The 16,061-nt window shown below is 47.0% G+C and overlaps 3 protein-coding genes across 9 annotated transcripts; all 3 read left to right on the forward strand.

Annotated features, from left to right (window-relative positions):
• Positions 1-1,818: 1,818 nt before the first annotated feature.
• Positions 1,819-4,017, forward strand: LOC135581346 (transcription factor bHLH18-like). 6 transcript variants are annotated; one of them, XM_065101455.1, is made up of 5 exons: positions 1,819-1,982; positions 2,327-2,371; positions 2,486-2,983; positions 3,061-3,435; positions 3,516-4,017. In XM_065101455.1, the coding sequence occupies exons 2-5, from the start codon at positions 2,336-2,338 to the stop codon at positions 3,579-3,581; spliced, it is 975 nt and encodes a 324-aa protein (XP_064957527.1). In that variant the 5' UTR covers positions 1,819-1,982; positions 2,327-2,335; the 3' UTR covers positions 3,582-4,017. The 6 variants fall into 6 exon arrangements, with proteins under 6 accessions (XP_064957527.1, XP_064957524.1, XP_064957523.1 ...); XM_065101452.1 differs by having other exon boundaries at positions 1,829-1,978; XM_065101451.1 differs by having other exon boundaries at positions 1,835-2,068.
• Positions 4,018-4,164: 147 nt separating this feature from the next.
• LOC103979806 (leucine-rich repeat receptor-like serine/threonine-protein kinase BAM1) lies at positions 4,165-13,260 on the forward strand. 2 transcript variants are annotated; one of them, XM_065101449.1, is made up of 3 exons: positions 4,165-7,882; positions 7,967-10,062; positions 12,925-13,260. In XM_065101449.1, exons 1-2 carry the CDS (start codon positions 5,275-5,277, stop codon positions 8,368-8,370), a joined length of 3,012 nt encoding a protein of 1,003 aa, XP_064957521.1. In that variant the 5' UTR covers positions 4,165-5,274; the 3' UTR covers positions 8,371-10,062; positions 12,925-13,260. The 2 variants fall into 2 exon arrangements, with proteins under 2 accessions (XP_064957521.1, XP_064957520.1); XM_065101448.1 differs by having other exon boundaries at positions 4,165-10,062.
• A 1,135-nt stretch (positions 13,261-14,395) lies between these two features.
• Positions 14,396-15,215, forward strand: LOC135608509 (uncharacterized). Its single transcript, XM_065101457.1, has one exon. It carries the CDS (start codon positions 14,396-14,398, stop codon positions 15,158-15,160), a length of 765 nt encoding a protein of 254 aa, XP_064957529.1. The 3' UTR covers positions 15,161-15,215.
• The last annotated feature ends 846 nt before the right edge of the window (positions 15,216-16,061 follow it).

Here is a 16,061-nt window from a genome sequence, read left to right on the forward strand (position 1 = left end):
AGTTGCTAAGATTCTCCTATTCACTGATGAGGGGGCGTGCTCTACATGTGCATTGGTTGAACCCTAGTAATGATTTTTATCTCTATGTGAATGCACCATTGATTGACATATATGGAAGCACAAATATTAATCTATAATGTTTCTTATCTGAATACTTGATTAATAAATATCATAATCCAAATTAAATGAATTATATGAAAATTAATATCCAAAAACAAAAAGACTACTTACTAATTCATATCTTCACAATCTGTAAAAGGATAACTGATTCAAGATGTTTAAGCTTATAAAACATTTTAATGATAATATACTCACTAAGCCCAACTTTATGACAACTCTAATTTGTGACGTGTCTTTAACGTTACACGTAGGTAGCTCCTTTTTACTCGAATTATATATTATATTTAGTAGTAGATCATTTCTTATTCGTCCTATCAATATTACACTTACTATTTGAAGTATACGTAGCTTCGCCATAGAAATATAAACATTGGAAAATTGTCTCATGTATTGCTTTAAGTTGCCATGAAATCCTTAACTTCGAGATTTCATCATGCATGCTTGACTCCAGAAGAACTAAGTGCAAGTGATGTGCCAAGTCAACAGGTCTAGTATGAGGGATTGTTCATTAATTAGGTTGACATTTGGTTTAGATGATTGCTTAGTGTTATTAGTCAATGATGTGGTATGTTGGCCACTGAGAGCATGCAGTTGGCCAGTCATCTATCCATTTGAGTCACCAATCCTTCCATGTATTCCATAGATAATTATTTATTTCCATCTGATGACTTCATCTTAGAAGTCCAATTACTACATTCTCCAACTGAGTTCACCATATGCATGGCTCATTGATTCCTTGAGGAGGATAAGAAATACCTCAGCTTCTTGCTCAGAAAAAATAGAGCATAAAGCTTCTCTCAGAAAAGACTTTTGTTACACAGAAACTATCAGTCATCAAGTGAAAATGATTTGTTTCTTTACTTCAGACATAAAAGTAACTTTTCTAAAGAGTATGTTCACAATATTAGATGATTGATGTAACTCCCACTTGTATGTTCAGCTTGTCATGCTTGCAGGAGCACATGATGACAAGTAAAAATATAGAAGACAAGAACAGTTGCACCTGTGAAGAACAGTCGAATATAGAAGACAAGAACAGTTGCACCTGTGAAGAAGAACAGTCCACTGGGATGCTAAGTGGGTGAATTGGACGTCACAGCCATGGCTCCAAGGCACAGTTCACATCCCACAAAAGGGATATTCCGTAGCACCATTTATTTCTTTGACTGTTCACTTGCTGGAGTCAGAAGCTGTCTCAGTGTCACAGAGATCTATAATAGCATGACAGAAGATCCTGAGAATATGGCAAACAAAACTGAAACAAGAACAGTACTGCACCATTTCCCAGAACAAAATAAATGGAAATGTGGATTATTCTGGTCATATTAGGAGACTGACATACTTTTCAGTGCAAGACATGACAAAAAATGCAATCTGATGCTGCAGTGTTCTTCTGGATTTTAGCTTTGGGAACTGTTTCCCAAGAGTCACAGATCCTTTCCTTGCCCAGTAAAATTGTAATCACCACTCAATGTGCTACAGTGACAGAATCTTACTATGATTCTACTAATCATCCTTCCACTCTAAATATTTTTTGGTTGGGCCACAATGAAACATATGTATTCTGTTTTTTATTGCTGAATGGATCCACAAATCCACCGCTGGAATGGTTTGATGATCCACCCCAGAAAGGATCTGTTGTTGGCATCCTCGTGGAGGCCTCCAGGCCTTGTAATTATCAATAAAGAGATAGAGAAACAGTAAAGAGAAGGCAGAAAGAACATGGAGGAAGAGTTTTCCAGCCTTACAAGAGGCACGAAAAGCTCCAAGTTCTTGATGCAAAGATAGTATATGTAAGAAGCTCAGTCGGCCTCTGCTTCAAAGGAAGAGAAAGGAGGACCTTAACCTTCTGGTGCAGGCTGGTCTTCTTCTCTCTGTCTCATGAAGTCATTGGTTCCTCAGCTATCCTTTGGTTGTCTTGCATTGATCACCAAGCTTTAATGTTGTTGTTAGTGCATATCAAACTCTTCAAATTTTTATATGATTTCAAGCCTAAAAAATTTTCATTTAGAGCTTTTCCTCGACTTATCAAATGTTTCATCTCTGAAGCAATTTCAGATCATATAATTATGTAATAATTGGACACTATTTTCCTTTTCAGATATTTTTGTCTGCCTTGTTTTCTCTCATTCTCCCAAGGTTTTGTTTCAGAAAGCAATGATTTAGCATGAGTTTGCACCTCACTGTGCATTGATTCTTGATTCAGGTTTCTGTCATGGAACCACAAGCTGCGGGATGGTATTCTGATGTGGTGAGGAGATCAAACTCAAGAACTCTGAACGATTTCATCTCGACACAAAGTTCTAACGAAAGAGAATTCGTAGATGATTCATGAATAATTTGATCTTTCTTCCATTACCGACAGGGAATGGATGGAAGTTTCTTTGGTCAGTGGGAGGTGATGGATGAGCTCACGGCGCAAGAAGTCGCGGCGGCGCTTGGGCAAGACCTCCAGCAATCCATCTCCTCGGAAAGCTACGACTCATTCCCTTCGGATCAACCACCGGCGAGCACCGGAAGACCAAGGGGAGCTCTCAAGACTCGTAGCTGGAGCTCTTGCACCACCGAGCAGCAGAACTCTGCTCTGGTCCCTACTGCCTCCTCTCCCAGCATCCTTTCCTTCGGCAATCCGGAGTCACCCACTGACCAGAACAACATCTACGGTTGTCTTGGTGGTGTGGTGAAGCGAAAGAAGGAGATGGACGTTCTCCTCCACCATGGATCCAAGAGGAACTATGACACCATGGTCGGGCAGGGAACGACTTATCACAACAAGGATCACATCATGGCTGAGAGGAAGCGAAGGGAGAAGCTCAACCAGAGATTTATAGCTCTATCGGCCATCGTGCCTGGCCTCAAGAAGGTCTGTTCTCGATCGAAGCCTCTCGATGATCCAAGATGGCAAGGATCGTTCCTCTAACTTTCTGTCTCCTCTTGTAGACGGACAAGGCTTCTGTTCTTGGTGATGCTATCAAGTATCTGAAGCAACTCGAAGAGAAGGTGAAGGTCCTCGAAGAGCAGGCGGCAAAGAGGACTGTCGAGTCTGCAGTTCTCGTCAAGAAATCTCAGCTCCGTGCCGACGATGACAGCTCCTCCTGCGATGAGAACTTTGAAGGGCGGCAGTGCGGTGATTCCCTGCCGGAGATCGAAGCCAAGATTTCCGAGAAGGCCATCCTCGTCAAGATTCACTGCGAGAACCGCAAAGGAGTACTGGTGAAGGCACTCTCCGAGATCGAGCAGCTGCACCTCTCTGTCGTCGGCGCAAGCGTCATGCCTTTCGCCACTTATTCTCTCGATATGACAGTGATGGCTCAGGTAAGATGCGACTCTGTAGATGGAAGAGGGATCCTCGTTGTTGGTCTCATAAATCTGCTTTGGGAATGGTTGGTTAACAGATCGAAGAGGGGTTCGACATGAACGCGACGGACGTCGTGAAGAAGCTGAGTTCTGCTTTCAGATAGCTTACATGAAGACTCTCTGTCCTTGTACTGCTCTCGCTCCTAATCGAAAGGACTTATTCCCCACGCATCTCAAAGACCAGCATGCCCGGGCTTCAAGCTTTCTCTTCGTCTTCGCTACATACTACGTCGGAGAAGAAGACTAGCACGGTTATGTTCATGTGGTCTTCGCTTAACCTTTCTGAAGGCTTCTTGTGTGGAGTTTGCTCAAAGAGCAGACCTTTCTCTTGACGAGGTTTGACTTCCCAAACCTACTTGTTGGCATCCTGTGCGATCTTCCTTGTTTCCGAGAGCTTCGGTGCGGTAGCAACTCCTCTGTTTCTTAGGATGTCGAACCCCACTTGCCTCCCCTTTCTTGTGTGTAAGAAACAGGAGAGTTGTTGCTGTACAACTGCACAATAAAAGTACCTACATATATGGTGGCTAATGAATTCTCATATCATTTGATCGTTTAGCTTTGATGCTTGGGTGTGGATGTCTCTTCCTCTGTAAGCATCCTAAGACTTGGCCATCCGGACATACACCGTTTTAATGCGGTAGGTGGACAGCAGGACATGACCAGATTTAGATCGAGCAAGCATCTGTGGAGTGAGCAAGATGGAGAAGATGGGCACTGTGCAACCTCAGCTAGAGGACATGAAGTTGTACCGCAGAGCTCATCGGATTCTCACAGAGCCACTGCATTCAGTGAAACAAGTCTGGGTCAGAACCAGTAGAGATCGATGGCGTGTGATGGCGAGCAACCTCACCAACTTCACCCTTGTCTCATTACAGTCATCCGACAGTGTTGTATGCTTCCTTGGAGATCACGTTGATGAACTGAATTGCTGGAATTAGAGAGATGGAGGATGAGAAGGATTTCTGTTGGCTCGGAAGGGATGAGAAGGGAATCAAACGGAAGGAAGGACACGGCGCCAGCTGCCGGAGACGGGGGACCGCCAGCTTGGTGGAGTCCTGAGCTCATCTTGTACTAGTAATGCAAGCACACAGCTATATTATTTGTGGGGATCGATGAACTGTTCTCGAAGGCGACGACTCGTGAGAGCGAGACCGTGAGGAGCCATTGCGAGATGACGGTGCAGTAGCAGTGCGAAGTCTGGCTCAATAGAATAGTGTGGCAGCGGCAGTCCATGGAGATGGAGGTTAGGTTCACCGTGGAAGATGGATCTTGGCCAGCTCAGTGCACCAGCGAGGTTGGGGTAACGGAGAGTGGACGAAGAGCTCTGTAATTATTAGCAGTAGCTGCAAGACATCATTAATGGAGATGTGAAGGTGAACATGGAGCAGTCTGTAGTGCAACAAGGAAGGCACTGAATGATTGATCCCCTCTCAGGCCCAGACACTATTTGGATCTCATGCGTATGGCTCTGTTCTCTTGCATGCATGCAGAAAGCCAGTTAGGTGTAGCATCCATTGCCTTTTGGTTCCATCACTACCACCCCAAACCTACCGCACAGTTACCATTCCCTCCATCGGTAACATTCGAAAGTTCCAACAACAGCGCTTCTTCTTCTTCTTCTTCTTCTACCTTTTCCCTCTTCCAACAATATAAACGTTAACAGAGATCGAAGCAAAGCCCACAAAAGACTGAGTCTAAAACCCACGCCCTTCACCCGACACTCTGCAGTCCTCGTCGGAGGTCAACTCAGAGCTCGCTAGTAATACTATTACATAAGCGAGCGTGAGTGAGAAGGTAATGGCGTCACTTTGCCGCCACTTCCTACTCTTGCTCCTCCTCATCCTTGCTCCCGGGAAACTAGCCAAGGTGGCGGAGGACGCGACGGAGGTTGAGGCTCTCCTCGAACTCAAAGCTGCTGTATCAGACCCCTCCGCGGCCCTCTCAGCCTGGAACTCCTCCGACGGCGTCGACCACTGCTCCTGGCCGGGAGTCGCCTGTGACCCGCTTCGGGGCTCCGTCGTCTCCCTCGACCTCTCCGGACTCAACCTTTCCGGCACGCTTTCCCCTGCCGTCGGCCGTCTTCGTCACCTCCTCAACCTCTCCGTCGCTTCCAACTCCCTCTCCGGCCCCATCCCCGCTGACCTTTCCCGCCTCGCCGACCTCCGCCACCTTAACCTCTCCGACAACCTCCTCAACGGCTCCTTTCCCTCCGCCCTCGCCCACCTGAAGAACCTCCTCGTCCTCGACCTCTACAACAACAACCTCACCGGCCCCCTCCCCGCCGAGGTCGCCGAGCTACCTAACCTCCGCCACCTCCATCTCGGCGGCAACTTCTTCACCGGCGTCATTCCCCCGGAGTTCGGCGGCTGGGAGTTCCTCGAGTACCTCGCCGTCTCCGGCAACGATCTCGGCGGCCCCATCCCGTCAGAGCTCGGCAACCTCACCCGCCTTCGACAGCTGTATGTTGGCTATTTCAACAGCTTCGTGGGCGGCATCCCACCCGAGATAGGCAGACTCGCGGCGCTCGTCCGTCTCGACATGGCCAACTGCGACCTCAGCGGCGCGATCCCGTCCGAGCTCGGGAACCTCCAGAATCTCGACACTCTGTTCCTCCAGGTGAATGGTCTGGCCGGTGATATACCATCGGCGCTCGGCCGCTTGCGCAGCCTCAAGTCCATGGATATCTCCAACAATGCCCTCACCGGCGAGATTCCCTCCACCTTCGCCGACCTCCAGAACCTGACTCTGCTCAACCTGTTCCGCAACAAGCTCCAAGGGTCGATCCCGGAGTGCGTCGGCGACCTGCCGGCGCTGGAGGTGCTGCAGCTCTGGGAGAACAATTTCACCGGTGGGATCCCGCAACGACTCGGGGAGAGCGCTCGGCTCCAGCTCCTCGATGTATCGTCGAACAAGCTCACGGGGAACCTACCGCCGGACCTGTGCTCTGGCAACAGGCTGCAAACTCTCATTGTGCTACGGAACTTCCTCTTCGGCCCAATACCAGAGACCCTTGGCCGGTGCGAATCACTCGGTCGGATCCGTATGGGGCAAAACTACCTCAATGCATCGATCCCTGATGCTCTCTTCAGCTTGCCCAAGCTCTCGCAGATCGAGCTCGAAGACAATCTCCTCACCGGCGCGTTCCCGGACACCGGCAACGCCGCCATCTCTCCGGACCTCGGCCTGATTAACCTCTCCAACAACCGGCTCTCAGGGCCACTCCCGCGGTCCATCGGCAAGTACTCCGGCGTCCAGAAACTCCTCTTGAACCAGAACCAGTTCTCGGGCCCTATCCCGCCGGAAACTGGGAGGCTGCAGGAGCTCTGCAAGCTGGATTTAAGCGGGAACCGGTTTTCTGGCCCGATAGCGCCGGAGATAAGCCGGTGCAAGCTCCTAGCTTTCGTGGACCTCAGCCGGAACGAGATATCCGGCGAGATCCCACCAGATATTGCCGGAATGAGGATCTTGAACTACCTCAACTTGTCTAGGAATCACCTCGAAGGGAGAATTCCGCAATCACTTGCCTCGATCCAGAGCCTCACGGCGGTCGATTTCTCATATAATAACCTCTCCGGCCTTGTCTCCGGCACCGGCCAGTTCAGTTACTTCAATGTGAGCTCGTTCGTCGGCAATCCCGGTCTCTGCGGTCCGTACCTCGGTCCCTGCAGCTCCGCGATTAAGGGTACCGGATCCCCTCTTGCATGGGGATCACTCTCGGCCTCCTTCAAGGTGCTAGTGGTTGCTGGTCTCCTCATCTGTTCCATTGCCTTCGCCATTTCCGCCATCATCAAAGCTGTGTCACTGAAGAAGGCAAGCGAGGCCCGAGCGTGGAAGCTCACGGCTTTCCAGCGTCTCGACTTCACCTGTCACGATGTGCTCGACTGCCTGAAGGAGGAGAACGTCATCGGAAAAGGCGGCGCAGGCGTCGTGTACAAAGGCGTCATGCCCAATGGCGAACAGCTTGCGGTGAAGCGGCTCCCGGCGATGAGTCGGGGCTCGCCGCATGACCATGGCTTCTCGGCCGAGATACAGACCCTCGGGAGGATTCGGCATCGTCACGTTGTTAGGCTGCTGGGTTTCTGCTCCAACCACGAGACCAATCTCTTGGTCTACGAGTACATGCCCAACGGGAGCCTTGGCGAGGTCCTTCACGGGAAGAAGGGCGGCCATCTGCTTTGGGACACCCGGTACAAGATCGCCGTCGAGGCTGCAAGGGGACTCTGCTATCTCCACCATGACTGTTCGCCGCCGATCCTGCACCGCGACGTGAAGTCCAACAACATCCTTCTCGATTCAGATTTCGAAGCCCATGTCGCGGATTTCGGGCTCGCCAAGTTCTTGCAGGACTCTGGCACGTCCGAGTGCATGTCCGCCGTCGCCGGCTCCTACGGCTACATTGCTCCAGGTACTTCGTCGACGCTGAACTCTGTTCTTCGTGCAGAAACCCTTATTTCAATAATTGGACTGTTTCTCCAAATTGATTCCGCAGAGTATGCATACACGTTGAAGGTGGACGAGAAGAGTGATGTGTACAGCTTCGGCGTGGTGCTTCTCGAGCTGGTGACCGGAAAGAAGCCGGTGGGCGAGTTAGGCGATGGCGTCGACATCGTTCAGTGGGTTCGGGAGACGACAGACTCCAAGAAGGAAGAAGTACTTCAAATTCTGGATCCCAGGCTGCCCACAGTTCCCCTGGACGAAGCCATGCATGTCTTCTACGTCGCCATGCTGTGCGTCGAGGAACAGAGCGTGGAACGCCCGACGATGAGGGAGGTTGTTCAGATACTAATGGATCTACCAAAAGGACATGGCTGTGACGCACCCATCAAGGAAGTGAAGGAACAGCAGCAGCAGGCTGCAGAAAACTCACCACCACCGGATCTCCTCAGTATTTGAAATGCCGGCACTTGGATCGGAAAGCTGTCGAAGGGTGATCCACGAACCTATCACTTCAAACCTGTTCATGGTGATGGCAATGTCTTGTGAAGTTGTTTGTCTTATTACAAGGGAGCAACTTGAGCCTTTAGATCAATCTACTTTACAGGGACAGAAAGAATGTCCTGATCTCATTTTTCTTGTTCATGAAAGACAGAGGCCTTCCTGTTTCCTCTGTGTCAGTGATCAGTACTTGTTTGATGCGCCTTGGATCATATGATGATCTGTAATGAGAAATAATGGGAATCGAATAATGTCCGGCCTTTGGCACACCAAACGAGATGGCCTCTGAAGAACCTCGCCGTAGCTCTGTTTGGCGTGCCAGTGGTGAAGTCGAGCCCAAAGGCCAGAAAGAATGGACACGAAGGCCTCATCGTCCACATTTTCTGGATCGCTGAGCTGTGTTATCTGTGAGACAGTGAGCACGAGGAGCACTGCTGTGGTGGATAAGAAGGTGGCTCCGGCACCACAGGATGTTGGCAGCTGCCGGCCGGCATGAGATTCCACGGGCTTTGTCGCCCCTTAAGGTTTGACGACTGTAAGAGAGGAGGGTAGATTGATTAGGGGAGAAGACGAGATAAATCGACAGGAGTAAAGACTCGAGAGAGAAACGACACTCGTGTCGCGATCACACGCACAAGCAGCCACAGAGAAGAGGGAGGGAGGAGCAGCGGAAGCCACCGGGCGGCGTTGCTTCCGCGACACTCCAACGAGGCGTTCGCCCATGATCGCAAGATCCAACAGCGCGCCTGGTCCCTCCGCTCCGCCCCTTGCGTGCTCTGTTGTGCGCGATGTTCACGCCCCTGGCGTCACGACAGGGCAGGTCGCCATCTCGTTGCAGGAAGAACAGTGTTGTAGGTGTACCATGTCAATCTGTGTGATCGCCTCATCCATCTCCTTTCTATATCATGCTTCCACCACCACCTACCAACCAAACACAAAACAAGTATGACTTCATTATCTTCGCTCTCTTTTTATCTTTGGGGAATCTGATTTGTTCCTCTCTGATGCGTCGATGATACCTCATACTTCACCTCTTCTGTCAGCTACTGTGAATTGGCATCTGTCTTGTTAGACGAAAGCTGGTTTGGCTCCGAACATGGCAAAGATTCCAAGTGATCCCCCATGTCTGTCAGTGACTGAAGCCTGTGAGTATGTGAAGTTACGTAGGAGAAGAGGGAGGTCACAGAGACGGATGAGGACAAAGGAAGGAATGCCTTGGGCAGCAGCAGTGGAAGACAAGGCCAAAGCCAGCACAGCTACGAGAAAGGGCCACCTTACCACCCTCTTTCTCGCGCACACAACATAAGACAGGGAAGAGGAGAGGCGGAGAAAGGAGAGAGCGAGAGTGCCCTTCTTCTGCTGCTGTTGCTGGTGGTGGTATGGCGAAGCCCAGGAAGAAAGCCTTCCTACCCTTCATCTTACAAAATGACGAGACTACCCCTAGGTCTGGTGTCGATGGCCCCGATCATACGAGGGCTTTTTCGTCAATGTAGCAGGCCCCTTGCCCCTCGACCGCGAAGGAAGGCAGACAGGACGGAGCCAGGCAACAAGAAGCAGGGCGGGCGAGTACGAAGAGGAGGGGGGGAACCGTCTCTTCTTCGTATGTGCGATAGGGTCGGCATGCGGATGATCCACGGCGGGTCGCTCATGGTACACAAACTTCTCTTTCCTCCCTCTTTCCCTTTGCGAAGAAAGAACAAACTAGCATTAGGGTTTGGTTTCTTGATTGCTTGCTGTCTCCATACTGATTTAGCCCCTTCCCGCATATTTGCTCCATATGGTGCGATTTTGACATGTTCGAGTGGGGATATACTCAGATCTCGTTTGCGACCCTTCTATTCCCTTGTTTTTGGGCCTTGTGCTCTCATCGAGATGCTGAATTCGCGTAATGCTTGCTTCTAGAAATGGAGAGAATGACCAAGGCTAGTGTTTGTGGAGTCTGGAAATCGATTCGATCATGAACTAATGATGAGAGGCCTTCTCACTGTAGTTGCCGATAGGTGATTTATCTTTTTGCTGGACCGAGAGGGTCTCGAGCACCTGAACGGACGCCAGCCTATGCAAAGACCGAGGTCGAGGTTTCTGACATGGTTCTTGATGCCAACTTATGTGAGGACCGAGGTCGGATGGGGTTTCCGATATGGTACTTCGACACTAATGCCAACTTATGCAAAGACCGAGGTCGGATGAGATTTCCAACATGGCCCTCAAACACGAAGTAACAGATCAAATATGATACTTCGACACTAATGCTAACTTATGCAAAGACCAAGGTCGGATGAGATTTCTAACATGACCCTCAAATACTAAGTAACAGATCGAGGTGAAAGTCAAGAGTAAACAATGAGACTCGATTACTAATGTCTGATGGGATTTTTATGATTGGTCGAATTGGGAGAAATATTTCATGGTATAGATGAAATATTCTAGGGTTATTTTGTGTTGGGATGATGCCCACCTGACTCAGTTGTAAAGGTCGGATGAGATTTTCAACATGGTCCTCAAACACTAAGTAACGGTGGAAGTCGAGAGTAAACAGTGAGACTCGATTGTTGTTGACTGTCTTAACCACGTCGATCTAACTGAGCTGCCATGTGTTGGGTCCTGATTGGATGAGTATTTTCCCTATCGGTAGCTATAACATTTTGGTCCAATTTTGATCTTGTCCGAAAGACAAGAAGAGGTCGGATTGTGTCGTTTGTTATTCCATGCATATTTTTCCATCTATTTTGGCCTCGCTTAAATCCTAAATCCACTTCACTTGGTACAAGTTTTTTTTTCCAACAAGGTGACAGCTTTTAGTACAGTCATGTTCATTTGTCCTGATTTCTTGTCAAACATCTTGTTCTTCGTTGGGTAAGAGATTGTAAGTGTTTATAATGTAGGGTTACAGCATATTGATTTTGACTATTGAAATAATGTTTCCTTTATGCATCATCCATCCCAAAGTATTCATACTGATCTATCATTAGAATATGATAATGCTACAAAATCGGAAGGAACTATTCTTATAAAGAACTTGTCAAAAAATTTGATGTTCGACCTCTGGATGTCTAAGCTTTTCAAAAGCATTTGGAGCAGCGCTCTGCAATATACATCCTTTGTCAAATTTTTTTGTCATAAATACACCATAAGTTTTGGTGAGGCATTTGGGGGAACAAGATTAAAAGCATTGATTGATGGAAAATAACAAATGTTGATGAACTGTTGAGCTGCTGGGGATACATTTTGTTTACATGAATAGGAGATCGGAAATGATTTCCGAATTTGTTTCTGAAATCTACTATTGTGCTTCTTGAGGGTGAAGAATGCTGGTGCTTAGTGCCGAACCACAGGGGCTGTTACATTAGAATTGGCTTTAAGATTTGATTGTTTCTCTCCTTCACTTGGAAATATGTTATCATATGCTTGGGTGTCATCCGATCCTGATCCTTGATACTTTGGTTTGTGGAGTATTTATTATAAAATCTCAAATAAGAATCCCTTAGTGACTTGGGCAATAAAATATGTTTATGATATTTAGTATGCCTTAGTGCCATAATCTTCTGCTACTTCATGTGAAATAGTCTTAAGCACCGCTTGTGGTCCACCAGTTTCTTGCTTTTTTTCATCTTATTCATTTTTATTGGCCATGTAACCTGAAAACTTGCTTCATTTGAGATAAAAATGATACTCTTCCAAATTACATTTTGGAATTTAGCTTTTGTGTCAGCATTGACAACAAGGAGAGATGTCTAATTTAAAGTTCAGGAGACACATATCTATAGAATGAAATAGCCACTAACCATGCATGCATGTTTAGCAGAGGGCCAAGGAGGTGCCTTAAAAACTAAGGATGCGCATGAGATTTGACGTTTTGTTGAACAACAGAGAGGAAGAAAGACCCAAGATAATATGTATTAAGTGCAGAAATGATTGTGAAAACTACAACAAATAGCTGTATCTCCTGGTTGTTAAATGAGTCGTCATACGGCATATCCAACTTATTAGACAACTAACAATGATTGCATTTAGGTTTACGCCACAGCTAAGTGGACAAAGGTTTCATTTTGGACCTTTATAAATCCCTTTTCTTCTCTACAATCTGCCAGGTAGTTTTCCTAGATGAAAGTTGTGACAAGGAGTTGCCCGATTATTCCATTAACTTAAGTTGCATAACCAAGAAAGTTAACTTTCACTTCTAAACGAAAAATTCAAGGCCGTGAAATTGCTGCTAATGGATGAATAATCTTTTCTAATTTAGTGTCATCAGAGAAGCCAAATTCTCATCCAAAGACTTTTGATTTATGTTTAACGTAGCTTCTGGTTTCAGGCTTAAAAAAATTATTATTATTTTACTAAGAGAAACCCCAGTGGCATCTGGACAGTTAATTGGATGTGTGCCTGGCAAACCTAGTGTCTTCATTCTCTCTCTGGCTTCTTCCTGAGAAATTACTTCTATGCAAACAATTAGCTGCTGTTTTCACAGTTTGAGCAAGATTTGTTAACATTTTTTATTGTTTTCCTGTGCAGATCCCAACTATTTGTTGTGGTCGGAGGGATCGTAGCTTTTGAGACAAATATTCTCCCCTGCTGGAACTTGATGTTTAGTATAATTGACAAGAATGCATCCTTATGGCAGAGAAGTTTGCATGCCATTTGTGACTCATTCTTGCTTTTGAGGTTTTCTTTTTTGCTGGTTGAGATAACTTTTCCACATTGGTGATTCATTTCACATCAAGTCAAGGAATTTTATCTTTCTTTCAAATGTGTCAGCTGTGATGAACCTATCAATTCAGAAAACTATTATTGTGTTTGATTTAAGTAGGTGAGAGACTGATCATAGTGTTAATGTATATATTTTAGTCACTTATCATTTCTGCAATGAGCATTTTAGCAATGGGTAGATATTGGTAACTTGTTCACTGATTCAGATTCTATTCATCCTCATCTGATGATGTGCACAATTTGCAAGTTCTGATATTTTGGTATATTTTTTTTGTGAAATTGATGGATCGATTATCCTATCAACAGCCTTTTGTTAAATTAATAAAATATAATTTTATTATATGTAATCTCTTAATTATCAATTATATTTTTTTTCTTATATCATTTTATTTCCTAGCTATGTCGTTACCGCTCTTCGTTGCCATTGTTTTATTTTATTTCCTAGCTATATCAATTATATTCTTTTTCTTATATCAATTATATTCTTTTTCTTATATCATTTTATGTTCATCGCTAGTGATTACGAGAGGAAGAGGACATCATGATTATGAGACGAAGACGGCATTTACGTTTAACGTCGATCGATCGATTGTTATAAGAAAAGAAAAAAATTATTTACATATATTTGTAAAAATATATTTTAAAAATATTAATAGTTTTTAAAATAAGACCGTAAATACCAAAAAAGAAAAGGTTTCTCGATATCCCATCTCAGACTTTTTGTGAGTATTAGATAGCGTGGTGGATCGGGTTGACCTCGTCCGTCTTCTTGTCCGCTGAACGTTCTCGTGTCGCCAAACACCAAGTCAACGCTGACCGACAAGTTTGCTTGGGGGAGTATTTTGCTGACTTCCTAACATAATCTTTCTCTGTAATCTTGTTCTTGGAAGGACTCATCGAGGAGGAAAGGAAACCGAATTAATGGGTTGAGATCCTCCTTTTTCATGAAGCGGATCGGAAGATCTCTCTTCTCAACTCTTACCAAGGAATTAGGTGAAGACCTGTTCGTGCCGGATTGATGCTATTCGTGCAGCATCCAACCTTTGACCACGGCGGCATCCCTCATTTAGATCGCCTCTGCTTACTCTTCCTCTCCTCCATCAGCAAACCCTCAACAAGAAAGGAAGGCAACCCCTCGTTCGGGTACGTTCTGCTCCTTCCTCTCTTCTGATGCTTCGTATGATTCATGATATGATTTCGGTGGATGCTTGTGCACCTGCGAACTAGTACAGGTGGGTGATCGAGAGGAGAAGACTTGGAAGTGGAGGAAGACAGGATGCTGAGGCAAGCGTCGAGTAGGAACCATAGAGTGAACGGGGGGTTCAGGGAGAAGAACGCGCTCCAGATCGGCGTTCTGGTCGCCGTCTGCCTCTGGCTGCTCTACCGGATGAAGTGCTCTCACGACCAGAGGAAGGCATATGAGGACAGGTTCGGAGATGATGAGAGGGTCGCCATGTTCGGCAGGGAGGGGCTCCTCCCTGACACGTTCGAGGCGGCTTCGCTGCCTGCGGAAGGCAGAACACATGTGGTGAAGCATGAGGAACTCGAGAAACAAGAACACGAGGAGCGATCGCATGAGGCTCAAGAACAGAGTTTTAAGGGCGACGACGCTTCCAGCGAGGTCGTCCATGGCGGCCACGAAGCAGAGCACGAAGAACGGGCGCAGGCGGCGCAAGAAAGAAGCTTCGAAGCTGATGATGCCTCCAGTGCTGTCGATCATGTCGTTCGAGTTAAAGAATCCGAATCTGGAAATATACTGTTCGATCCAGCTGAAACAACTAATTCCAGCCTTGTTCATGAAGGAACAGTGCTGGAGAAGAGGCCTTCCTCAAGAACAGCACCTGGTGAATCAGATAAGCAAGAAGAAATCAATGTGCGGGACAATCATACTGCAATATCTGAAGACTGGAGAGAAGCAGAGAGAAACCAGTCGACGGCGGTGCATCCAACCATTGCTGTTGCTACAGCTGAGCCGGAAGTCCCATGGCAAGAGGAGTCCGATTCACCGGAGACGACGAACAACGTAGAGAGTATCAAGTGACGATGTGTGATAGGCTTGTTGTAGTAGTAGTATGAGATTATAATTTGATCATCCATCACATGCCTTGAGATCTTCTGATCCACAGTGCAGACTTCTGCATAGAAATCGACATGCAATTATTTACCTGCTTACGAGAGTCGTGCTTTGGTTGAGCAGCCACAGACATCAGATATGATGGATGACCGGATCCATCCAAACTTTGTCCTTTTAGTATAATGATGCTTGGCATGCGTGCGACGATGATGTTTCGATTGTTTAGGTGACATTTTAATGCAGGTGGAACTCGTCATTCAAGGTTGGTTGGCCTGCAAAGATGACTGTGAGCGAGAAGGCGACCGCCGCCTGTACCGCCATGTATGCTTGGAATTACTACGGATGAGGGTATTATGAGCTGAAAGATTGATGACGGAGTTAAGCCGGCATGAGCAGTCCAACAAGCCTGAGGGCATCGCTTCGCCCTTATCATATCTTAATCCTTCTAGAACTTCGCCAATACACGTCCATTTCTGCCCACCCTACGTAAAGTCTACTGTGTCTTGAGTCAGAGAGGTGATGCGGATGCATCAACTTGAGGTACACGTTTCACCAAGTCGCTGAGCAACTATAGTTTTAGGCGCCTTCATTTTATTTGCTCATCCTGCACGCCCCATAATTATCGTCATTGCCCACGTAATAAACTTCATCACATCATGCCGACTCGGATGCGTTTCCTCGTCAAAGTCGAATGCAGAAACCTCAACGCCGGTGGGGCCCATGCCGTATTCACGGGTGGTGGTGCAATCTTAAGGTGACCTTCGATGGAACTTTTCGGCCGTAATTTCCGCCGAGGTACGATCGGACGGCCGTAGTGAGCACCACGGACGCGTGTCATTCGTCGGAACCCCTTGCACGGGATCGTTGA

Source organism: Musa acuminata, chromosome BXJ2-3 (genome assembly GCF_036884655.1).
Source record: "Musa acuminata AAA Group cultivar baxijiao chromosome BXJ2-3, Cavendish_Baxijiao_AAA, whole genome shotgun sequence".
In the NCBI taxonomy this organism is placed as follows: domain Eukaryota; kingdom Viridiplantae; phylum Streptophyta; class Magnoliopsida; order Zingiberales; family Musaceae; genus Musa; species Musa acuminata.

Bases quoted from the DNA above. Each gene is read 5' to 3' on its own strand.
- LOC135581346 (XM_065101455.1), top strand. From the start codon at position 2,336: ATGGAACCACAAGCTGCGGGATGGTATTCTGATGTG. The intron at 2,984-3,060 runs GTCTGTTCTCGA...CTCCTCTTGTAG, and splicing joins TCGTGCCTGGCCTCAAGAAG to ACGGACAAGGCTTCTGTTCT. The intron at 3,436-3,515 runs GTAAGATGCGAC...GTTGGTTAACAG, and splicing joins ATATGACAGTGATGGCTCAG to ATCGAAGAGGGGTTCGACAT.
- LOC103979806 (XM_065101448.1), top strand. From the start codon at position 5,275: ATGGCGTCACTTTGCCGCCACTTCCTACTCTTGCTCCTCCTCATCCTT.
- LOC135608509 (XM_065101457.1), top strand. From the start codon at position 14,396: ATGCTGAGGCAAGCGTCGAGTAGGAACCATAGAGTGAACGGGGGGTTC.